General features: G+C 42.0%; 1 protein-coding gene across 1 annotated transcript in view; it reads left to right on the top strand.

The window, feature by feature from the left end:
* The window catches only part of SLC3A1 (solute carrier family 3 member 1), a 73,336-nt gene extending 47,020 nt beyond the window's left edge, over positions 1-26,316 (top strand). The window contains 5 exon segments of the mRNA XM_030195803.1: positions 2,251-2,375; positions 8,014-8,215; positions 9,549-9,731; positions 19,511-19,627; positions 25,582-26,316. Of these exon segments, the coding sequence (XP_030051663.1) occupies positions 2,251-2,375; positions 8,014-8,215; positions 9,549-9,731; positions 19,511-19,627; positions 25,582-26,022 (1,068 nt within the window). The 3' untranslated portion in view covers positions 26,023-26,316.
* Positions 26,317-26,680: the final 364 nt, after the last annotated feature.

Raw genomic sequence — 26,680 nt, forward strand, 5'->3', positions numbered from 1 at the left:
TCATACCAGAATCTTTAGTGAATCCGGCCTCACTCTCTGGATTGCTCTTTCCGCCATGGTACTCTTAGAAGAATCCTTTGTCAAGTTAAAATCTAGTTTTAAAACCTTTTTATTTACCGATGCCTATAACCCTAACCCTACCGTCTTCGAGCCCACCAGATGGTCAGCTCCAGTTGATGCTACTTTGGACTTCTCTATCTCTCTTTCCCTCTTTCCTATGAAATGTCGTATTTCCCGCCACACTATCCCCCAATTCTATAAAGGTCACCACAAATTACACATGAAAATGTAGGCGTGTTCCCGATTTGTGTGTGCAATTTAATAGAATTATTGGCACTAATTAGATTTGGGACCAACATGCATGAAGTTAGGCATGGGATCCACACTTAAAATTTACATGCACCCAAAAAAGGGGGCATGGAAATGGGAGGGTCATGGGCGTTTCGGGGCAGAATGGGGGCGTGGTTTCAAGTTACATGTGTAATCACAGAATAATGGTGCTCCATGTGTAAACTTAGGCGCTGGCATTTGCACCACATTTTCAATGGTGAAAACAGCCTGCCTAAATTTACACACAATGCTCCGCTTAAGTGTGTAGTCTGTAAACCACACCGAACTATAGGCACGGCTTATAGAATACCATTTACATGGGTATTTTTTGACACTGATATTTTTAGTCGCCATCCCCCAGATTCTATATAATGTACCTAGAGATCCGTGCCGGAATCCAGGCGTATTCTATAACAATGTACGTAACTTAATTGGCTTAGCAAGCTAATTGGCGTTGATAACAGTACTTAACAAGCAATAATAAGCACTAATTGGGCGCCGGTGGAAGTCCGCTCTTGCTCCCCCTGCGCCGTCAACCTGGCTCAACTTGGCTCCGCTTCTGCCCACCAGGTGCCCAGTGCTGGAATTATCCCCATAATGTAGAAATTTTGTAAAAGAGGGGAATTCTGTGCAATCTTTATGTTGCATTCTTCTGCAGAATTATCTATATTTGCAGGCTAGATTCTATATATGGTGCCAGAAATATCGGTGCAGAAAAAAAGCGCTATTCTATAAACCGCGCTTAAAAGTTACACATAGTTTATAGAATAGCGCTTATGCTCAGGAATCACGCTTATCTTTAGGCATGGCCATTTGCACCAACTGAAATGCAGTGCAAATTTATGCGTCTACATTAGGCAAATATCCCCGTTGTTGTATAACAATGTGCATTAATTTTAGGAATGCCTCCATTCCGCTCATGACCTTCCCATATCTGTGCCCCCTTTCTCAAATCACACACAAATTTTAGGCGTGGATCTCATGCCTAAGTTTACATAGTAAAATTCAATTCAATTAGTGCTACTAATTGCTTGTTAAAAAGCCAATTATTGGTGCTAATTAGCTTATTTAATTAACTTGCATTGAGCACGCCCAAATTTGCACACGCAATTCTTTGGCAACTTTTGCAGAATTAGGGAGTATATGTACTGAAAGGGACACTGCCTGTATTATACTTTTTACCTTCATTTCTGCATCAGTTTTCAAGGTGAAAGTACAATGTTCTTTTCCTTTGAAAATCCCTGTGGGTTTCATTTTGGAATTCTGTTCCTTTAACTATTACTATACTACTATAAATCACTTCTATAGCGCTACCAGTCGTACGCAGCGCTTTACAATTGAACATGAAGAAGACAGTCCCTGCTCAAAAGAGCATATTGGAACAGAATTGAATTAGTTAGGTTTTCGTAAAATACTTTAAAACATTTTTATCTGATAAATGATAAATTTAGCTTTTTTTTCAAAGATTATGTATTGATATTTGGTGGTTTGTTGATTTAAATTGTATTATGCTGTACATTACACTGAACCCATTTTTGGGGATTTAGCAGTATACAAGAGTTGATGGGTATTGGCATTAGTGCTTGTTGACGTTCATGCCTACTTTCTTCTGTGAGTATTTTTACCAGCAAAACCCCACATATGTAGTTCTGAAAATAGAGATCTGTGTGCCATTGCACCCCTAAGAATAATTTGTGCATTTTTACCTGCACACAGGACGGGCAATTTTAAAATACCCACTTTCCATGAGTGAAAACTGCTTTACTTGTAGAAATGGGCTATTTTAAAATTGACTACTGCCTGATCATAGGCCATTCCTTCAATTTTTACCATTTTCCCCAGGAAAATATTGTATGTTGCTGCTCACATTCATGAATGTGCTTTAAAAAGTCTATCAGTGGCATTTTTTTATTCTTAAAGGACACAATTACGACCTATTCGGAGCTTTTCCATGACTATACCACCACTCAAGTTGGAATGCATGACATGGTTCGTGGCTTCCGTCAAATCATGAATGAATATAGCAGAGAACCTGGCAGATACAGGTAACCAAACTACATGCTTTTTACTTTCTTGAAGTATTCTGGAATTTTCTACCTAGTATGCATATGTGTGAATCTTCTTATTTAGACACCATTGCATATCTATTTTATAAGGAAAGGGGAGGAAGTAGGGATTTTGGATTTAAGTTCATACCTTTTTCAGTTGTAAATCGAGTGGAGTTACATTTGGGTACGGTAGGTATTTCTCTATCCCTGAAGGGCTTACAATTTAAGGTTGTATCTGATCATAGAAAGATAATTTACTTGCCTAAGATCACAAGGAACTGCAGTGGAATTGAACCAAGATTACTTGGTTTTCAGCAGGGGCGTATCTGAGGTTCGGCGGTAGGGGGGGCAGGGGCTAGAGTGAGGGGGCACATTATAACTCCCCCGGCCACCGCCCCCCGTCAACCCTTCCCCCCTACCGCTGTTAACCCTCCCCGCCTACCGCCGTCAACCCTTTCCCCGCCTACCGCCGTCACCTACCCCCGAGGTCCTCTTCCTCCTGCCGGTTTTTAAAAATATTACTTCAGCTGGCGGGAGACCCCAACCTCCGCTAGCCCAGCCGAGGTCTTGTTTAAGTTCTTCATCCTCATGCTGTGAAAGCTGCATCCTTCCAGTTGGATGGAGTCTGATGTCGCAGCACGTTGTACCAACTGGAAGGATGCAGCTTTCACAGCACGAGGATGAAGAACTTAAACAAGACCTCGGCTGGGCTGGTGGGGGTTGTGGTCCCCCGCCAGCTGAAGTAATATTTTTAAAAACCGGCAGGAGGAAGCGGACCTCGGGGGTAGGTGACGGTGGCAGGCGGGGAAAGGGTTGACGGCGGTAGGCGGGGGAGGGTTAACGGCGGTAGGGGGGTCCAGGGCGAAATCTGCGGGGGCCCAGGCCCCTGTGGCCCCACGCAGATACACCCCTGGTTTTCAGGCCACTGCTCTAACCTTAAAATATGGATTTAAAACATATCTACATGTGCAAATATGTTTTAAATTCCCACTGCAGCTCCTTGTGACTCTGGGCAAGTCACTTAACCCTTCATTGCTCCTGGTACAAAATAAGTACCTGAATATATGTAAACTGCTTTGAATGTAGTTGCAAAAACCTCAGAAATTCCCTTTTTGTGCGTTTTTCCCTTTGACTTTTTTTTTATTTTTGAAAATGATCACAAAAGAAATATGCACTGAGCACAAAATGTGTATGAAATGGCCATTTTCGAAACAAAAAGATAGGCATACTTAATACCTCCTGTGGCCACCCCCCTTTTTACCACCTCTTGTCCTCTTGGACTTCCCTTCTTGTTACCTGCCTCTCCCTCCCTATCCCTCACTGCTACATTCTACTCTCGCCCTCTTTCTATCCCCGATCTATCTTGCTTGTGTCTGCCTGTGAGTCCCTACCTAATCCCCAATTCCCCTCCCCTTATCCCTGACCGTACCACGCCGCCACCTGTTTGCATGTCTGATCACTTATAGGGCTCGATCAGCTTCCTTGTTTCTAGAAAACCTGCATAACCTACTCCCATATGCAGCCTTCACTTATAAACTGACACTTCTGACTTTTAAAATATTGCCCTCTGGGCAGCCTCCCTACCTACTACTACTTGACATTTCTAAAGCGCTACCAGGGTTACGCAGCGCTGTACAATTTAACATAGAAGGACAGTCCCTGCTCAAGAAGCTTACAATCTAAAGGACAAATGTACAGTCAGTCAAATAGGGGCAGTCTAGATTTCCTGAAAGGTATAAAGGTTAGGTGCCGAAAGCAACATTGAAGAGGTGGGCTTTGAGCAAAGATTTGAAGATTGGTAGGGAGGGGGCTCAGCGTAAGGGCTCAGGAAGTTTATTCCAAGCATAGGGTGAGGCGAGGCAGAATAAGCGGAGCCTGGGGTTGGCGGTGGTGGAGAAGGGTACTGAGAGGAGTTTAATAATACCTTACACACCACCTAGAAGTCTCCTCTCCTCAGGATAATTTGTTATCCCCTCACACTGACATATCTGCTTTGACACCATTTGTACAAAGATCTTCAGCATAAATAGACCCCAATTTTGGAATGCCCTACCACTTCACCTTCATTTGGAGAGAAACTATGAGAAATTCAAAAAATAGGGTTTAAGACATTCCTGTTTAAGGATGCCTTTGGGTCAGAGCCTTTGATTTCTGGGCTCCTCTTTGCAAGATGGCTGCATGTGTGGGTGGCCCTTCCTATTGCTACTGCATGACGAGGTCTCATTACTCCTCCCTACTGCTCTTCTCCTTTCTACCTCCCACTTATTTACATTCATTTGCTGTCCTATTGAATATTGTAGTTCTTTCCCTTTTCTAAATTTTGATTGATGATTGTGAACTTCTCAGATGGCTGTATAGCAAGTGAAATAAAGAAACTTGAAACTGACACCAGCTATTTTCAAGTGATCCAACAAGATCAACAGTGTCAAAGCTATCAATATTAGCACTGAATCACTACTTTATCCCTTCATATCCATAAATTTATTTTTTTATGTAAAGGCATTTATAATCCACCCATCATGATATCTGAGTGAAGTACAACTTAAATATACATAAATCATCAACCACCATCAATCGGGTTGCCTCTGTGTTCCATATCTTTTCCAAAAACCTGCCTAACTTTGTTTGGAGGAAAATGATGTTCAATCCATCTCCAATCTAAATTGCTACAGTCCTTTCTAGTAGGTAATTTACTAAGGGGCTCATTTTCAAAGCACTTAGACTTACAAAGTTCCATAGGCTACCTTCAGGCTTATTTTCGAAAGAGAAGGGCGCCCATCTTCCGACACAAATCGGGAGATGGGCGTCCTTCTCTCAGGGTCGCCCAAATCGGCATAATCGAAAGCCAATTTTGGGCGTCCTCAACTGCTTTCCATCGCGGGAACGACCAAAGTTCACGGGGGCATGTCAGCACCGTAGCGAAGGCGGGACTGGGGCGTGATTAAGAGATGGGCGTCTTCGGCCGATAATGGAAAAAAGAAGGGCATCCCTGATGAGCACTTGGCCAACTTTACTTGGTCCATTTTTTCTTGCGACCAAGCCTCAAAAAGGTGCCCGAACTGACCAGATGACCACCAGAGGGAATCGGGGATGACCTCCCCTTACTTCCCCAGTGGTCACCAACCCCCTCCCATCCTAAAAAGAAACTTAATTTTTTTTTTGCCAGCCTCTATGCCAGCCTCAAATGTCATACCCAGCTCCCTGACAGCAGTATGCAGGTCCCTGGAGTAGTTTTAGTGGGTACCGCAGTGCACTTCAGGCAGGCGGACCCAGGCCCATCCCCTCCTACCTGTTACACTTATGGTGGTAAATGTGAGTCCTCCACAACCCACCCAAAACCCTCTGTACCCACATGTAGGTGCCCCCCTTCACCCCTTACGGCTATGGTAGTGGTGTACAGTTGTGGGTAGTGGGTTTTGGGTTTTTTGGGGGGGGCTCAGCACCCAAGGTAAGGGAGCTATGCACCTGGGAGCAATTTCTGAAGTCCACTGCAGTGCCCCTTGGGTGCCCGGTTGGTGTCCTGGCATGTCAGGGGGACCAGTGCACTACGAATTCTGGCTCCTCCCACAACCAAAGGGCTTGAATTTGGTTGTTTTTGAGATGGGTGTCCTTGGTTTCCATTATGGCCGAAAACCGGGGACGACCATCTCAACATTTAAGTCAACCATTTCTAAGGTCGACCTAAATGTTGAGATTTGGGCGTCCCCGATCGTATTATCGAAACGAAAGATGGACTCCCATCTTGTTTCGATAATACGGGTTTCCCCGCCCCTTCGCGAGGCCGTCCTGTGAGGGCGCCCTCATGAATACTTGGGCACCCTGTTCGATTTTGCCCCTCTAGTTAACTTTATTAGTCTAAGTGCTTTGAAAATACACATAACATAGTAGATGATGGTAAATAAAGACTTACATGGTCCGTCATTATGTCTAACAAGTTAAACTCATAGCATATGGTATGATGCAATATAACCTATGCATACTCGATCGTGATCTGACCTTGCCATTATCAGGGCACAGACCATAGAAATCTGCCCAATACTGACTTTATTCCCTAACTACTGGAGTTACCGTTGAAGCCCACTCCAGCCCATCGAGATCTGTTCCACTTTAATTGGGACATAGACTGTAGAAGTCTGTCCAGCATTGGCCTTACTTCCCAACTAGTGGAGTTGCAGTCGAAGCCCCACTCCAGCCCATCCAGATCTGTCTAGCTATAATCAAGGCACAGAATATAGAAGTCTGGCCTTATTTCCCTAATACTGATGTTGCCGCCTAAGCACCACTAAGTTTGTTCTGATTCCTTCCTCTTTCCAAATAGGAATCCTTTGTATTTATCCATGCATTTTTGAATTCCATTACTCTTTTTGTCTCTATCATCTCCCACTGGAAGGCATTCCAGGCATCCTCCACCCTCTCCATGAAAAAGTACTTCCTGACTTTACTCCTAAGTGACTCCTGCCTAAGAAAGGGAAAGTTTGAGATTGTCTTACAGTTTTCCAAGATTACCTGTTGTTCTCCACGAGTATCAATGTGAATGACAATAAAACTAGGCTTGTTTTTCCGAAGCAGGCTGTGAAAACTGTAAGGCCGTTCATAGCTATTCTGCATACTGTTTCTTTAATTTGTAATTTTTCAATTTGTATTTTATATTTTTTAACTTTTAATTACTTTTTATTCTTCAGTTTGTTAGGGTTGATTTTTTTATTTTTTTCCACTGCAGCTCCTTGTGACTCTGGGCAATGAAGGGTTAAGTTACTTGTCCAGAGTCACAAGGAGCTGCAGTAGAGAGGGGTGGGGGAAATAACATACCTTTAATCACGTGATTAACCACAATTAAAATTGTAATCAAAATTCAGCCCTAAATAAAACATATATACAACATAAAATACATAATTTAAAATACATTTAAAACTCTTACCCCTCCTAAACCTACTCCCTTACCTTTCTCCTCCTAACCCAAAATCACCTCAGAACAAGCTATTACATACAAAAAATAGCACCTAAGTCTTTTTCCTGAAGCATAAGTCTCTCCACTCCTTAACTCTTTTGTAATTTACAGCTGAACCCTGAGCTCCAAGTAATGGCCAATCTGAGTTTTCCAAGAGGTGAGGTGGAAGATGTCCTTGCTGTGAAGATTTCAGAGTCCTTGAAAATTCATAAATAAGGTTTATGTCAATCCAATGATCTAGATGAGGGGTAGGCAACTCCGGTCCTCGAGAGCCGAAGGCAGGTCAGGTTTTCAGGATATCCACAATGAATATGCAAGAGATAGATTTGCATACCATGGAGGCAGTGCTTGCAAATCTATCTCCTGCATATTCATTGTGGATATCCTGAAAACCTGACCTGCCTGCAGCTCTCGAGGACCGGAGTTGCCTACCCCTGATCTAGATTATTCAGATGCACAAAGATTAAACAACAAAACACAAAAAGTAAGGCTGGCAAGAGCCAAGTGCATGGGGTGCTTTTGGAGTGAGGGAAAGAGCTGTAGTCAGAAAGACTACATGATAGAGGGAGAGTTTTGTAGCACAATTTATGCAGAATATCTGCTTGCAATGTCTTAAACTTGAAAATATTAGGAAAAATAATGCATCTTATTTTTTTTTAACATTCTATTTGTGCTATTTTGTTAAAGGTTTATGGCTACAGAGTCCAATGACGATAAGGATGTTGAAAAGACCATGATGTATTATGGAACATCTTTCATCCAAGAAGCAGATTTCCCTTTTAACTTCTACTTCCTTGAACTGAATAAAGAAATATCAGGAAATTCCATCTCTTCTCTTGTAGAATTGTGGATGAAGAATATGCCAAAGGGAAAATGGCCTACCTGGGTTGTAAGGCTCTGGACATGCACGATACATACCACTTTAACGTACTTTGTAGCCATTCAAGTTTAGTTTTCGTTTTGGGGGAGGGTTGGATCTGCAGTTGCCATCTGCATTTTTGGATTTCCGGGGCTCAGTTGGAACCATGGCTGGGATCTAATCCCAGAGGTTTTTCTTTATAACTACCTAGGAATCTTTTCCCCCAATGTTCCAATTACCAGTTAATTTAGTCCAGTTATTGCAGTGGCAATCCTTAATTTGGGGGTCATGACCCAGGACTCCTCTCAAAAGTTTACTTTTATACGCTCATAATCTGGCTATTAGGTGTCACTATTGCGCAATAACTATAATTTCCTCCTGTCAGGGACTATGAATGCTACATCTGCAGTATTCCAGCCCTCAGTGATGCCAGGGAGTATAAAATCTATGCACTGTCACATAATAGTGTGCAGCACCATCACTCAGCTCACTTTTCAACTTCTTAATAAAAATAAAGTTTGGTATACAACGTATACACTATAGTAATGACTAATTAGCCTCAGTTGTTCAATTTATTTACTATAGTGTGCTGCTAGATAAACATGCTAGGGCACTATTTCAGGTTACAGTATGAGAAAAGCAGTGCTAACTAATATTTTGAAATGCTGTTAGCTGAGTTTTGATTTAAAAAGCTGTATTTGATATCTACTACTCATATTATATAGCTGGGACACACACAAGAAAGAACTACATTTAAAGGCAGCATTCTTGGTTGATGGTTTCTTTCTTTGTGAGTGTGATGACCCAATGCCTGTAAACACAAAGTCCGTTCCTTTTTCCCATCATTCTCACTGACCTCTCTGCCCACTTTCCTCAAGGCACACTCAGCTTACTCTGTGCCTCTTCCCACCCTCCCAATCACCCCACCCACTATTTGGATTCCTACTTCCCTTTGGCTTTTGCAGTCTTCCATGCACTGGCTCCTATGGTCATTTTTCTATACTCTTCCTTCCCTTCCTGGTCCAATGACCTCACATTCATGTCCCTCCTTATTGGGTTGGGATCATTTCCCCAGTTTTCTACTTCTAGGTCTTGTATTTTCTGTCTTCCAGAACCCTCCATCTCTTTCTAGTTTCTTTTGGGACAGACAACTAGCACCGGATCTCTGCTGGTTTCATAGTCTTTTTCCTAAATTCCTCTTTGCTGGCCAGGAGATCCTCTGGCTTTCTCCTCTGAGATTTTCACCTCCTGTGCCCATGATTACATTTCTGGAACTGTAAGACCAAAAAAATCAATGTATTATCTTTAACTAGGACATCTTTGGCTTTTCAGATTAATGTATTAATTTATATTTTTTATTTAGGTTGGGAGCCCCAGCTATCAACGAATTGCATCTCGTGTTGGAAAAGAATACATCAATGTAATAAACATGCTCTTGCTAACTCTTCCTGGGACACCTATCACATACTATGGAGAAGAAATAGGAATGGAAGACAATGCTACATTACAGAATCAGAGTGAAGGCGTTTTTGGAGAACATGATCCTGTAAGTGCTACATAACGTCAAAAGAAAAAAGTACATATGCTAATAGCTCATCTTCGTTCCAAACTGCTCTCATGTTCTTAGCAGAAAGTGCTTTTGACTTAGGTGAGGAAGATATAAGCAAAGAGAACAACAGCAGACTGCAAGTTGACTTTTGCCACCATGAACATCCAAGAATGTGGAAGACAGGACACTGTCTTGCCATATTTATTGCATTTGTATCCCACATTTTCCCACCTCTTTGCAGGCTCAACGTGGCTTACAATACATCATGAATGGTGGAAATATATAAGAGAATATACATTTAGTATATTACATAAGGATATTGGGTAACATGATAATGATGAAACATGATAGTAGTGTAGCAAGCAAATATTTATTTATTTTTATTACATTTGTACCCTGCGTTTTCCCACTCATGGCAGGCTCAATGCAGCAGGCAATGGAGGGTTAAGTGACTTGCCCAGAGTCACAAGGAGCTGCCTGTGCTGGGAATCGAACTCAGTTCCCCAGGACCAAAGTCCACCACCCTAACTAGTAGGCTGCTTACAAGACAATTCTGGATATATGTGTAGGAGTTCACATTTGTTGATCTTTGTGGTATGCCTTGTTGAAGAGATGGGTCTTCAGTAGTTTGCGGAAGTTAGTTAATTTATAGATCGTTTTCAGGCTGCGCGGCAGTGCGTTCCAGAATTGTGTGCTCAAGTAGGAAAAGGTTGACGCATGCGTTAGTTTGTATTTTAGACCTTTACAGTTGGGGAAGTGAAGATTGAGAAATGTGCGGGATGATTTTTTAGCATTCCTGGGTGGTAAGTCTATCAGGTCTGACATGTAGGCTGGGGCATCTCCGTGAATGATTTTGTGAACTAGGGTACATATTTTGAACGTGATGCGTTCTTTAAGTGGGAGCCAGTGTAGCTTTTCTCATAGGGGTTTTGCACTTTCATATTTTGTTTTTCCGAATATGAGTCTAGCTGCAGTGTTCTGAGCTGTCTGAAGTTTCTTGATTATTTGTTCTTTGCAGCCAGCGTATAGTGCATTCCAGTAGTCTAGATGACTGAGTACCATTGATTGTACCAAGTTGCGGAAGACAGTCCTTGGGAAGAAAGGTCTTACTCTCTTTAGTTTCCACATTGAGTGGAACATCATCTTGGTTGTGTTTTTCGCGTGACTCTCAAGAGTTAGGTGTCGATCAATGGTAACTCCAAGAATTTTTAGGGTATCCGAAATTGGAAGGTTCAATTTTGGTGTGTTAATGGTGGTAAATTTGTTCGTATTATGTTGAGAGGTGGTGATTAGGCATTGGGTTTTTTCTGCATTGAGTTTCAGTTGAAATGCATCCACCCATGAATGCATGATATGTAAGCTTTGGTTGATGTCATTGAAAATTTCCTTTAAATCTTGTTTAAATGGGATGTAGATTGTTATGTCGTCTGCATATATGTATGGGCTGAGGTTTTGGTTTGATAGAGGCTCATCACTATGATTCTAGCAGGCATATTTTCAAAGCACTTAGCCTTCCAAAGTTCCATAGGTTTCTATGGAACTTTGGAAGGCTAAGTGCTTTGAAAATATGCCTGTCCGCCACCCAAACCTAGACCAAGTTGTTCTGGAATGCAGTCCTTGAAGACACTAAGGACCTACCTGATTTACTACAGCTTTTCACACTATAATAAGCTTTGCTATCCTTTAATGAGGCTGTTTCTTTCTGATTTTCCTGTGCTTATTTTACTCCCAATGCAGTAAGAGTTTTTAATATGGAAAATTCTGGAGTAAAACCTCCCTGCTAAGAGGTAGCACAATCAGCATGTAAAAAGGCCAAGTCCAAAATTGCTACTGATATTTTTAAAAAACTGCACTCAATTTTCATGTGTTTTTTTTTTTAACTTCCTTTATAGTGCTGAATCTTTATGCCGTCTCGGGCTGGTGTAAAAATTCTAGTGTAGGGACAAAAGGCTATGTGTCTCTGTGTGAGTGTAAGCTTACTGGAGCAGAGTCTCTTACATTTATCTGTATAGTACTATGTTCACCTAGTAGCACTATAGAAATGTTAACGAGTAGGAATGCCCTCTAAATAGAAAACTGTCACTGGATCAGGTGGAGTAGAAAAATATGTAGTGATAATTTTCTATCTTCAAAGTACATTAGTGTTTAGTATTTACTCCACCTGACATGGAGATTCTTTTTGTTTTTGGTCTAGGTATTTTTTATTGAATTTTTAAAGAATTACAAAGCACAGAAAAACCTTTGAACAGAACAACAAACAGTAAAATTCGAGATAAACAGCAGCACATGAGGAACAGCACAAATAGAGTAGATAATGTGTACTCTGGAAACATCAAGGTGGTTTGTCAGTAATGTTTAGATACTTCGTTAATGCAGACCATTTCTTGGGAACCGTACAGGAGTAGATTGCTAGAAAATCTATGTACAATTCAAATTTGTATGTAGAGTAAATTAGATTCCACCAGTGCTCATATTGTATTAGATGGAGAGACAAGTATCTCCAGTCCACCCGATCGAAGGCCTTCTCCACGACCAAAGAGACAGAAACAATGGGGAAAGGCCTTGAGGAGGAGACAGAAAAGTAGAGTGTTATCAGCACCATATCTATTTTTAATAAAGCTGGCTTGGTCCTGTTGAATAAGCAGATGAATAACTTTCTCCAGTCTATTAGATAGAAGCTTAGCATATATTTTTTAGTCCAAATTTAATAAAGATATGGGTTGATAATTTTGGATGAGTTGGTGATTTGGGTTTGGCTTCGGCAAAACCACAGTATTTGCTTCACGGAATCGTTATCAGAGCTTGATAAAATTCTTGGACTTTAGTTGCCACAAAGCTCATAAAGGGTTTATAAAATTCAGCGGGCAGGCTATCTGGGCCAGGAGCTTTGGATGAGGGCAATGATTTGATAGCCCAAGACATTTCTGAAACATGAATGGGTTCGTTGAGTATTTTTTGGTGGTCTGGATTAAGTTGTGTATCTTAAGGTTAGAGAGGAAATCTGCAATATCTGCACCTGAAGCAGAACTTTCTGAAGAGTATGATTTTGAATAAAAATCTGTGAATGCTGTAAGGATTTGAGATGTCTCGGTGTAAACTGATCCTGAAACAGATTTTATATCAGCTATTCATTGTTTAATTCACTTTCCTTTTAAATATGAGGCCAGGACTTTGCCCACTGTATTTGCTTCAGAGTAGTAAACTGAGCTTTGTTTGAAATGAATGGCAGAGTCCTTATAACCTGGGAGTTGTACTCAAATTTCAGTAGTTGAAGTTTGAAAATGGACACCTGAGAGGCATTAATATACATGGTGGATTCCAGAGAATGAATAGTTTTTTTCTAGTTGATCTAGAGAGGCATTGTGATTTTTCCAAAGGAGGGCTGAGTAACTGATAACAGTACCCATGTAACCAAGCTTTGTAAGATTCCCATATTTATTTATTTATTTGTATTTTGTTCACACCTTTTCCAGTAGTAGCTCAAGGTGAGTTACATTCAGGTATACTGGGTAAAGTGACGGGTCATAATTCAGTTCAAAATATTCTGTGGACTTCTGCGATATGTGCTTGATGAAAGACTCATCAGACAGAAGAGTAGAATTAAGTTGCCATGTACTGGATTTGTGTTGGTCTAATGACCAGTCAAGGTCACAGGTGACTGCAGCGTGTTCTGATATAGAGATTGTGTGAATTGTAACTGAATTCAGAAGAGGAATAATACCTTTAGATCCAAAGAAATAATCAAGTCTGGTGTAAGTTTGGTGTGCATCTGAATAGAAAGAGTAATCTCTTGTAGTAGAGTTCATGAGATGCCATAAGTCTGTCCAACCATTCACTTGCATTAGGGAGGTTAATGCAGATCTGACACCAGGTTTAACTGCTGGAATAGATGAAGATCTGTCCAGGAGGGGGTCGAGGGGAAGTTGAAATCACCTCCAAGAATCATGTGATTAAATAATGCAGATGTATTAATAGTAGGAAAGAAATTAGGGTAATCCGAATTTGGTGCATATATATTGAGGAAAGTAATTGATGTCCCATTGATGGTACCTACCAGAAGAGACCAGCAGCCGTTGAGATCAAAGGTATGCGAGGAGAGTTTGAAAGGGAAAGATTTAGAGATTAATGCTATCACATCATTTTGCTTTCCTTTAGCACATGCTGCGTAAAACTGATCATACCATCCACCTGATAACTTCGAGGCTTCAGTGAAGTCCAAGTGTGACTCTTGAAGAAAGCAGATATTTGATTTCAACTTTTTGAGATATAGTAGGATTTTCTTGCACTTAATTGGGTGAGAAATGCCTTTAACATTTAAAGTTGTAAGGCATAGCTTGCTCATGGTGTATATTGGAATGGATAAGATCTGGGTCTGCATACAATATGTGTAGACAGCATAATAAAAGTAAAGGAACCAGTGTCTCGCTGATAATGTGAAGCTGTTAAATGAAACAATGAATCAAAAACAAACAAACAAAAAACCCCCCAACCTATAAAGTTAACAGAGTTTACAATGAGGAACAGGATGATCGGGGTCGAGTGCATCCTGATGGCAGGACGAAAGCTCAACCGTCAGCTAGATGTGAGTTATAAATCTCTCTTGTCTGTCCCCTTCTCCTCTACTGCTAATTCCAGACTCCGTTCCTTTTATCTCGCTGCACCTCACGCCTGGAATAGACTTCCCAAGCTTGTACGTCTAGCCCTGTCTTTGGCCATTTGCAAATCCAGGCTAAAAGCCTACCTCTTTAACACTGCTTTTGACTCCTAACCACTACTCACTTGCCCTGTACCCTTTTATCCCCACCTCTTTAATTCCCTTACCTCTTAGTTGTTCTGTCTGTTTGTCCTATTTAGATTGTGAGCTCTTTGAGCAGGGACTGTCTTTTCATGTATGGTGTACAGTGCTGTGTATGCCTTGTAGCGCTATAGAAGTGATAAGTAGTAGTAGTAGTTATAAAAATCGGATCTGGAGCTACACAGCCATGTGAATTAGAATGAAGACAAATAATAGGCATTAGTAAAAGGTGCCCAGAAAAATCATGGACTCTTGGTGGAGTGATCATGAAGGAATTTTTGAAGTTCTAGTGGATCGCTGTAGTGCTTGGTGGTATTTTGAAATGTAACTCGCATCACCACAGGATAGAAAAGGCCATGTTAGGCCCCCATGACCTTGAGTTTCTGGCACATGTCCAAAAACATTTTACGTTTTTTTAGCAATAGGTTTTGATAGGTCTGATATGAGATAAAGCTTGTTGGTAGTTTAGATTTTGCAGCTTGAAGGATTTGCATTGCTTGATTGTATCTCAGAAATTTGATAATTATTGATCTCGGATAAGATTTACCCAGTGGAAAGTTAGCAGTGATCCTGTGTGTGTGCTCAATATCAATAGGTATATCACGGGGGATATCTACCAGTGTAGGTAGGAAAGATCGTAAAAAGGCTATGCCTTCCTTCAATGAGCTGTACTGATAATAGGATCCTCCTTGGGAGGTCATCACCCAAGAAAAAGATCTAGGTGGTGGTGTAGACATAAAGTTTAAACCTTCTGTCCAGTGTGTGGTGGTGGCAGCCAACAAAGCAAACAGGATGCTAGGAATCATTAGGAAAGGGATGGTAAATAAGACCGAGAATACTATAATTCCTCTGTATTACTCCATGGTGCACCTTGAGTATTGCGTTCAGTTCTGGTCACCGAATCTCAAGAAACATATAGTGGAATTGGAAAAGGTTCAAAGAAGAGCGATCAAAATGATAAAGGGGATAGAACTCCTCTTATATGAGAAAGGCTAAAGAGGTTAGGGCTCTTCAGTTTGGAAAAGAGACGTCTGAGGGGAGATATGATTGAGGTCCTTTTTCCATTCTTTGAAGGACATTCTTTTGGCTCTAATAGCCTCTTTCATTTCATCTTTTAACCATGCTGGTTGTCATTTTCTCTTTTTTCCACCTTTGTAAATAACGCAGAATGCATCTGGTCTGGGCATGCAAGATGATATTTTTAAACAACATCCATGCCTGATTTAAAGTCCTAACCTTTGCAGCCGATCCTTTTAGCTTCTTTTTTTAATCATAGTCACCCTTTTGAAAATTAAATGCTGATACAGTAGATTTCCTTTGTGACTTCACTGCAGATATTAGATCAAACTTGATCATGCTATGATCACTGTTTCCTAGTGGATCCAACATGTTACCTTTTGTACAATGCACTGCATTCCATGACGGCTAGATCTAAAATGGCTTCCCCTCTTGTTGGTTCCTGGACCAGTTGCTCCAAGAAGCAGTCATTTATTACCTCTAGGAATTTTGCCTCCCGAGCGCTCCCTGATGTAACATTTATCCAGTCAATATTGGGGTAATTGAAATCACCCATTATTACACTGTTGCCCAGTTTGCCAGTTTCCTAATTTCTGTAAACATTTCTTCATCTGTCTGTTCGTTCTGTCCTGATGGACAGTAGCACAGCCCTACAAGAATACTCCTTCCCTTCACACATGGAGTTTCTGTCAATAATGATTCCATGTTGCTATCTGTTTCATATAAAGTATTTATTTTGTTTGACTCAATTCCCTCTTTAACATATAGCGCAACTTTCTCTCCACTTTGATCCACTCTATCATTGCAATATAATTTGTACCCTGTTAACACAGTGTCCTATTGATTGTCCTCCTTCCACCAGGTCTCTGAGATGCCTATTATATCTAAATCATTTAGGGCTATGTACTCTAACTCTCCCATCTTATTTTTTAGGCTTCTACCATTTGTATACATTCACTTCAAATTGCGTTTTTTTCTTTGCATCTGTAAGCTGCTTAGAAGTTGACAAGGATAATGTGCATCCTTTACTCTGCTCTCTCATTAAGCACTCCTGGCTTTCTTTCACCTTGTTGAACTCTCTCTATTGGGATTTCCTAAATGTCCTGTTTCAATAGCATTCTTCAAGGATACTCCACACCAAAGCACGCACTCCTGGCTTTTCCCACCAGTTTTAGCTTAAAAGCTTCTCTATCTCCTTTTTAAAATTTAGAGCCAGCAGCCTGGTTCCATCCCGGTTAAGGTGGAGTCCATCCCTTTGGAACAGTCACCCCCCTTTTTCAGAATGTTGCCCAGTTCCTAACAAATCAAAATCCCTTATCCCTGCACATTATCCCAAGCATGCATTGGGACTTGGAGGTCTGCCTGCCTCTTGGGTCCTGCACAAAGAAACGGGGAACATTTACAAAAATACTACCCTGGAGGATCGGGACTTCAGCTATCTACCTAAGAGCCTAAATTTGGCTTCCAGAACCTCTCTCCCACATTTTCCTATGTCACCGGTACCCACATGTACCAGGACAGCCAGCTTCCCCCCAGCTCTATCTGAAATCCTATCTTGATGATGTGTGAGGTTGTCCACCTTTGGACCAGGCAGGCAAGTGACCAGGTGATCCACATATCCACCAGCCACCCAGCTCTCTACATGCCTAATGATCGAATCACCAACTATAACAGCTGTCCTAACTCTTCCTTTCTGGGCCAAAGTTCCTGGAGACACATCCTCAGTATGAGAGGATATTGCATTCCCTAGTGGGCAGGTCCTGGCTACACGATTATTTCCTACTTCATCAGGGTGATGATTTCCTTCTAGGAGACGTCCAAGGCAGCACAGGGGCTGCCAGACTAGAGGTTGTCCCTTTAGGTCCCCTCTATATACCTCTCTGTCTCCTTCTACTCCAAGTTTGCTACTCTAGCCTCAGACTTGTTCTTTGAGAGCTAGGAGCTCTTTGCATCAGGCATACACACAAGAATTAAGAACATAAGAATAGCCATTCTGGGTCAGACCAATGGTCCTTCTAGCCCAGTATCCTGTTTCCAACAGTGGCCAATCCAGGTCACAAGTACCTGGTAGAAACCCAAATAGTTGCAACATTCCATACTGCCAATCCCAGGGCAAGCAGTGGCTTCCCCATGTCTGTCTCAATAGCAGACTATGGACTTTTCCTCCAGGAACTTGTCCAAATCTTTTTTAAAACCCAGATACGCTAACTGCTGTTACTACATCCTCCGGCAAAGAGTTCCAGAGCTTAACTATTCGTTGAGTGAAAAAAAAGTCCTCCTATTTGTTTTAAAAGTTTTTCCATGTAACTTCATTAAGTGTCCCCTAGTCTTTTTACTTTTTGAAAGGGTAAAAAATCGATTCACTTCTATTCATTCTACACCACTCAGGATTTTGTAGATCTCAATCATATCTCCCCTCAGCTGTCTCTTTAGCATATAACTTCTCGCCAACTGGGAGATAATCATACGTGTGATACTCAGTGCAAAAGACTGGATAGCACCCCTCTCGCTGCTGGACTGCTGTCTACATTTTAGTATGAGTTGTTTAATAATTTAAAGATACTAGGGATATTAGACTAATATAAATGAGCCTTTAGATTATATGGTATAATTGTGTGATTTATTTAGTGTTGCCTCTCAGAAAGTAATGAAATGTAATTACAATTCTGTAATTAAGACTCCTCTTTGTTTTCCTAATTATAATATCTGACTATAAATGAAGAGATGTGCTAGGGGAGGGTGGATGGGAATGAAGACTGAACTGGGCCCTGCTGTGCCTTCTAGAGGCTATCTGTTAATGCTGTAGCAGAAAGTTCAAGTTTTAAAACTATGGAGCAGGGGCGTATCTGGAATCCGGCGGTAGGGGGGGCCAGAGCCAGAGAGGGGGGGCACATTTTTGCCTCCCTCCCCCCCCCCCCCGCCGCCGCCGCCTCTCTCCACCCCCTCCCCGCCGTCAACCCTCCCCCGCTGCTTACTTTTGCTGGCGCCGAGGTCCCGACCCGCAATCTCCGTTTTTCGTCTTCCTCCGTGGCCATGCTTCCAGGAAGTAACGCTGCAGTGCTGATTCGTTGACTCCAGTTCGACGTCTGACGTCAGACGCTGAACTGGATTCAACGAATCAGCACTGCAGCGTTACTTCCTGGAAGCATGGCCACGGAGGAAGACGAAAAACGGAGATTGCGGGTCGGGACCTCGGCGCCAGCAAAAGTAAGCAGCGGGGGAGGGTTGACGGCGGGGAGGGGGGCCAGGGCGAAATCTGCGGGGGCCCAGGCCCCTGTGGCCCCACGCAGATACGCCCCTGCTATGGAGAAAGGGGTTTTATACTATGGAAACTAAACTGTCCTGCAAACTAAAGTTATAACTCTAAACTGGGGTTTCCTGTGATTATCATCTCTGCTCTACAATGATGCTATGGTAAACTCTAGAATAATCCCTTAACTGCTAGCCTATGGAACTGTAACAGAGACTTTAAATGTATTTATTTGCTGCATTTAACAAACAAAACCCTATTCCTTAAACTGCCTTTGTTTAATAAGTAGAATAACTTAAAAATAAAGACACTGAAATTACCTATTTAACTCTAAGGGCCTCTTTTGTCAAGCAGCGCTAGCGGTTCCTGTGCAGCAATGCCGACAGAGCCCATTCAAAGTGAATGGGCTTTGTCGGCATTACCACACTGGGAGCCGCTACCATGGTTTGACAAAAGAGGCCCTAGGTCTACCTTTCCCCAAGTTTAAAAGCAATTTCCCAGCCAAATTACCAGTGAAGTTCTATCCTGCTCTTGAAGTCCTCACAGCACCTCGTCTGCTAGTTGAACGGAAGCAAAATAGAAAAAGACTAGAATGAGCTTCAGATGAACTAATAGTCTGAATTTTTTTTTTTTTTAAGATTAGCCTGAATTTAACCACAATCACTTGTTAATAATAGCATCAAGCATATGTAATAGTGAGGTTTGATTTTATAGAGTGAAAATCCAGAGAAGACACCAATGCAATGGGATCCTAGCCAGAATGCTGGCTTTAGCCAGGCCAACACAACGTGGTTACCCATTAACGAAGATTACCAAACTATCAATGTTAAGGTAGGTATTGGACATTCACATTTGCCTCTAATTTAAATGAAATACTATGCTTTTCATTTAAGGTAGTTATTTGTTTCCCTTCCCAAAAGAATGTGTTGATTTTCTGAGCATAACATGAATAATGGAATGAACTGATGGCACTGTTAAGGAATCACTTTTGTAAAGGAAAAATGTGGTATGTTTTGCATCTGTATCTGGGAAGCAACTCTTTTTTTTAGCTTTATTATTAAAACTAGTAAAAAAAGGCCCGTTTCTGACACAAATGAAACGGGCACTAGCAAGGTTTTCCTCGGAGTGTGTATGTTCGAGAGAGTGCATGTGACAGTGACTGTGTGTGAGAGAGAGAGTGAACGTGGGAGTGTGTGTGTGAGAGAGAGATAGAGTGAGTCTGGGTGCGAGTATGTCTGTGAGAAAGAGAGTGTGTGTGTGTGTGAGAATGAGAGTGTGTGCAAGTGCATATGCGAGACACAGTGTGAGAGAGAGAGAGTGTGTGTGCAAGTATGTATGTGAGATACAGTGTGAGAGAAAGAGAGTGTGTTTCACACAGATACAGTGTGTGCGTTACTTGCAGGACGCTGAGCTCTGGCTGTGCTTCAAGGAACTGACCAATCCTATTTAATAGAATGCACCTCCAACATTCTGAAACCGAGAAACCTTGTGTGGTTGGTCACTTCTGCTTGTGATGAACCCGGAAGTACGTGATGTCAATTCAGGAGATGGATACAGAGAGCAGAAATGCCTCAGCCATGCAGTCAGCTTCAGAATGTTGGAGATGCGTTTTATTATATAGGACTAGTAAAAAAGGCCCGTTTCTGACTCAAATGAAATGGGCACTAGCAAGGTTTTCCTCGGAGTGTATATGTTTGAGAGAGTGTAAGTGAGAGTGACCGTGTGTGAGAGAGAGTGAATGTGTGAGTGCGTGTGTGTGTGAGAGAGAGAGTGAGTCTGGGTGTGAGTGTGTCTGTGAGAGAGAGAGTGTGTGTGTGAGAATGAGAGTGTGTGCAAGTGCGTATGTGAGACACAGTGTGAGAGAGAGAGAGAGAGTGTGTGTGAGACACAGACTCTCTGTGAGACTGAGTGTATGAGACCAAGAGAGTGTGTGAGTGACTGTGACACATAGAGAGTGAATGTGATACAGTGTGAGACATAGAGAGTGTGAGAGACAGTGTGTGAGAGTGAGAGAGAAAGACATTGACTGTGAGAGAGATAGAGTGTGTGAGAGAGAGAGTGTGTGTGTGTGTGTGTGTGACAGAAATACCTCCCTCCCTCTCTGGTGTCAGCCCCCCCACCCCCCTCTCTCTCTGGTGTCTGAGCGTTACTGTGCAGGACGCTGAGCTCTGGCTGTGCTTCAAGGAACTGACCAATCCTATTTAATAGAATGCACCTCCAACATTCTGAAGCCGAGAAACCTCGTGTGGTTGGTCACTTCTGCTTGTGACGAACCCGGAAGTACGTGATGTCAATTCAGGAGATGGATGCAGAGAGCAGGAATGCCTCAGCCATGCAGTCAGCTTCAGAATGTTGGAGGTGCGTTTTATTATATAGGACATCCAAAACCTCACCTGGACATCCTGCTTTGCCTCTTGTTAAAGTTTACGTTTTCCTAACTTTTTGATACTGGCTACTCTCTTCTAAGTTTGGCAGTGTGGAACAGACTGTCATGGGACTGTAACTATTTGCTATATCACAGTTCGTCTCCCTCCCCCTCCCCTGCTGCCCATACCTTAGCTCCTATCCTGGGTGCTGCTTCACTGCCAGTTAGTTTAGTCTAGATTTAAAGGGTAGAAATCAATTCCATTTAGGATTCACTCTGTCATAGGTACCACTGATACATAATGAGTGGGATTCTATTCTCCTCTGAAGCTATGAGTGCTGTCTTCATAGCACCCTAGCCCTGCCAGACTGACGGAGAGGAGTCGGATTTAGGATCAAAAACCACAGAGACCAGGCTGACCACTTTCTAGTCAAACGGCCATGAAACATTTTAGGAGGCAACATCTTCTGTTTCCCCCTACCAATAGCGGCTTGGTTCTATGCTGCATGATGGGTTCACCTTTTTCTTGATACTGCTGCTAAATTCATCCATGCAATCCTAGATCATGCAGAGAACCACGGGCACCATAATCAGGTGCAAGTAGTTCTGCTTTGATACCATTGATGACTTATGTGTGATCAACATGGCAGCAATATGCAATGATAATATTTTTGCAGTCCTGTTCTATCGGAAACGTGTAGAAACCAGGGCAGTTCAGCCTGTGACATTGAACAAATTCACAATTATGAAAACCATCATTGACTTTATCGACGTACTTGTTTTTCCAGTTTTAGCTAGCATTCTAACTTCATTTTTGGATTGGTAGCAGATGCACACGTCAACATACTCATAGGAGTTCAATATCAGTGGGGCAAGTCACATAGGAACCGCTCTTACCCCTAATCTGGGCGTGGACCTGGTCAGCAGGACTTTTCACTGGCCACAGAATATCTGCTCAGACTGCCTTGGCGCACTGTCCAGGTAGTGCTTGGGTGGTCCGGTGGTGGAGTCAGGAGTTACCCAGTTAGCAGTGATATTCAGGTAACTGCCCAGATATGTAATATAATAGACGAAAGCAGATAAAGATCTGTACAGCCAATCCAGTCTGCCCAACAAGATAAGGTATGATACGTACACTTGATCTTGATTTGTCCTTGCCATTTTCAGGGCACAGACCATAGATGTCTGTCTGGCACTGGCCTTGTTTTCAAGTTATGGAAGCTGAATAAGCTGAATCTATCCAGCCACGATAAGGGCACAGACCGTAGAAGTCTGCCCAGCATTGGCATCGCTTCCCAATTGGTGGTGTTGCCATCTAATCACCGCTACTACTACTTACTGTAAATGGGGTATTAAAAAATAAAATGATTTGTGTCCCTTTTAAAAGGGGCTTACCGGTGCACTCTCCCGACGTTTTATTATTTTTTTGGAACGGCCCGCGTTGGTGTAAGCGCTGCACAGGAAATAAAGAGGGTTTTCAGGCTTCAGGGGTGAAAGGTACCAAAGTTTACATCAATTAGACATGTTGCCTGTTTGTATATGTTTGAAAAATGTTTATTTTGTTTTAAAATGCTGTAATTGTGCCCTGGGGGGAATTTGGAATGTTGGGCTTGTGCTGGTGGAACTCTCAGGAGAAAAACAAAACAGCTCAGGCTGGCAGTTGGGTGGTGATTGTAGTGCTAAGCAGACCTGTGACAGTGAGCAGCAACTGGTTGTCACTGGAAATTGAAATATAAATTGAATTGTAAGCTTAAAATACTTTGGTTGTGCTTAGAAAGAGTGGTTTGGATGTCTGGCATTTAATTTTGAAAGCCCGACGCGTATTTAAGGGCTGGTAGGAGATGTTTGATGTCTGTTTGACTAGTTTTGGGATGGTAAATCATTTCAGCATCATCTGTTTCCTAAGGGAGTAAAGTTTGGAAGTGCTGGAAAATAAGCTGTCCCTGATAGAAAGTTTTAAATGTAAGCAAAGCAGTGCGGCTCTGAGGCCATTTCTGTAAAGAGCTACTCTGAACTTTAAAAGTACATTCTTTGGAGAGATTGTCTATGGCAGCTCAGATGTAAAACTTTAAATCTGAGTTTCATCATTGAATGGGTCTGTGAAACCGTCTGAAGGTTTTTTTTTCCTTCTGTGTAACAAGGAGGATCTTGAAGAATACTGGTGGTTGTGGAAGTTGTGACACCAAACACAGAATTAAAGAATCTTTGTACATTAGGGGATTAAAAATTCCAACATTTTGTGGGAGGGTATAGAATAGGGAAAAATAATTATTTGTTTATTTAATTGGGATAGCTAGCTAGGGAAAATATTTAGGTGAATGTGGCAGATGTTAGGTACTTTAGTTAGGGTTTAGGGTTTTTGTTGTTGATTTTTTATTAGCTTAGTGTAGTAGGTATTCTTCAGCTCCTGGTTCCTGCTCCCTGGCCAGGGATCATCACAACTGAGAATTAAATGGTACCCAACGTTTAAAAGAGAGAAAGAAGGAAGAAGAGGAAAACTGCAATTAAAGTATCCTTTTGGGCATCACTAAAATAAAGAATCAACTCTTAATAAAGGACATATATTAAACAGTACATTCTATTGCAGTATACACTAGTTAAGTTAAAAACTGATATTTATCTGATTGGTTTAGTTGAGGAAAACTGATATGTAAAATGTATTGATTGTTTGCTGACATTTATAATTTCTAAGGGTATAAAGAAAAGAATTGTCACATGTCATTAATGTACATTGATACAGCTGTTTATTGAATCTTAAAAAAACGTCTTGCATAATAAATTATTTTAATTTCACTATTAAGGTGCAACATTGTCATCACTTTGAAAAATTTGAATTAACATTAAGGGAAATACATTTATAAAAATACTGAGTTGCACCCTATACAAAATACAGAATATAAGATTTCCCTACTTTTCTCTGTATTTCCCCAATTGGTGAGTGTTGAGTGCGGGGCCTTTTCACCGTGATCACAACCCTTAACTATCTGCTGTAAACCTCACCCATAGGGGATCTACATTACTACTACTACTACTTAACATTTCTAGAGCGCTACTAGGGTTACGCAGCGCTGTACAGTTTGACAAAGAAGGACAGTCCCTGCTCAAAGGAGCTTACAATCTAAAGGATAAAATGTCAAGTTGGGGCAGTCTAGATTTCCTGAATAGGGGTGTAGTGGTTAGGTGCCGAAGGTGACATTGAAGAGGTGGGCTTTGAGCAAGGATTTGAAGATGGGCAGGGAGGGGGCCTGGCGTATGGGCTCAGGGAGTTTATTCCAGGCATGGGGTGAAGCGAGGCAGAAAGGGTGGAGCCTGGAGTTGGCGGTGGTGGAGAAGGGTACTGAAAGGAGGGATTTGTCTTGAGAGTGGAGGTTACGGGTAGGAACGTAAGGGGAGATGAGGGTAGAGAGGTAAGGAGGGGCTGCAGATCGAGTGCATTTGTAGGTTAGTAGGAGAAGCTTGAATTGTATGCGGTACCTGATCGGAAGCCAGTGAAGTGACTTGAGGAGAGGGGTGATATGAGTATATCGGTCCAGGCGGAAGATAAGGCGTGCAGCAGAGTTCTGAACTGACTGAAGGGGGGATAGATGGCTAAGTGGGAGGCCAGTGAGGAGTAGGTTGCAGTAGTCAAGGCGAGAGGTAATGAGAGAGTGGATGAGAGTTCGGGTGGTGTGCTCAGAGAGGAAAGGGCGAATTTTGCTAATGTTATAGAGGAAGAAGCGACAGGTCTTTGCTATCTGTTGGATATACGCAGAGAAGGAGAGGGAGGAGTCGAAGATGACTCCGAGGTTGCGGGCAGATGAGACGGGGAGGGTGTTATCAACTGAGATAGAGAGTTGAGGGAGAGGACAAATGGGTTTGGGTGGGAAGACGATAAGCTCGGTCTTGGCCATGTTCAGTTTCAGGTGGCGGTTGGACAGCCAGGCAGCAATGTCGGATAGGCAGGCCGATACTTTGGCCTGGGTTTCCGCAGTGATGTCTGGTGTGGAGTGATAACAGGATTCCTTTTAAATTCTGTTACCGTTTTCATCTCCACCACCTCCTGCGGGAGGTTATTCTAGGTATCTATCACACAGTCTGTGAAAAAGTACTTCCTGACATTATTGCTGATGCCCCCCCCCCCTGCAAGCTCAGTTATAGTTAGAACAGAAAAACACACTGTCCTATATTTATCTGGTTACCTAGCCAGGTACAAGTCTGAAAAGCATCAGTACCCGGGTAAGTAGTACTAGACAACCTAAATCCGGATATTCAGCACTGCTTTTGAATATCTGCATGTAAAAAAATCAGCGGCGGCTGGCATTTAAAAAAAAAATGCTGACCACTGCAGGCTCAGTATTACTCCCATGGTTTTCAGCACCTGAAGAGATGAACCCATTTGTCATTGCTGTCAACTGAATAAACTGTTATAAATTTGTTACAGGTTCAACAGGATGAACACAACTCAACTCTGGGTTTGTACCGGGAATTAAACTTGCTTCGCCAGGAGGAGTTGCCTATTCACAGAGGGTGGATGTGCAGCATATGGAACGATACCAATATTTTTGCCTATGTAAGGGAGCTTGATGGCTTAGACAGAGGATTTTTGATGGTGCTTAATTTTGGAAATGCATCAACTGTAAATATAAAAACAGCAATCCCTGAATTTGCAGCATCTGCTCAGATACGACTAAGTACTCAATTTATCAACAATGGCAAAAGTGTAAATACTCAAACAATTATCACTGAGAAAGGAGAAGGGCTGGTCCTTGAATATAAAACAAATAACCTAATTCACAGTAACGAAAAGTTCAAGAATAAGTGCTTTATTTCAGAAAAAGCCTGCTATTCTAGTGTCGTAAATCTGCTGTACAGTTCTTGCTAGATGTGAAGGCCCATTTGACAGAATTTTGAGACTGGAATTGAGATGTTCAGGTTGGGATATACTCATTTCTGGTAGTATTTTACAAAACCTCTGTTAAACAAGGAGGGGTCCTTTTACTAAGGTATGCTAACGCATTTAGCGCATGTTAATGATTAGCATGTGCTAAAGGCTGTGCAGCCCATTGTATATCGATGGGTTGCCTGGCACTTAACGCACACCAATTCATTACTGTGCACTAAATCTGTTAGCCAGTGCTTTTTTTGTAGAAAAAAAGGTGCCGGTACTCATTATGGGTGGGGTCACCACATAAGGCTCCACCCCTATGATAGCCACACCCACAGTAGCCATACCCCTTACACCAGCCATGGCGCATATAAACAGACATCATTGAAAATATTATACTAGTATAGGAGAAAAAAATTTGATTTTTTTTCATTATAAATCATTTCTGTAAGCTGTTACATCTCCAGCACACCCAGTGCAAAATAAGACAGCAGATGTAAATTCTCAAACTGGACATATTCCAAACACTAAAGTGAAAATAAAAGGATTTTTTTTACCTTTGTTGTCTGGTGACTTTGTGTTTCTATCCATATTGTCCCAGTCTCTGATTCTGCTGCTATCTGTTCTCTTAACTCCATTTCCAGGGCTTCCTTTC

The sequence above is a fragment of the Microcaecilia unicolor genome, chromosome 3, assembly GCF_901765095.1.
Source record: "Microcaecilia unicolor chromosome 3, aMicUni1.1, whole genome shotgun sequence".
NCBI lineage: Eukaryota > Metazoa > Chordata > Amphibia > Gymnophiona > Siphonopidae > Microcaecilia > Microcaecilia unicolor.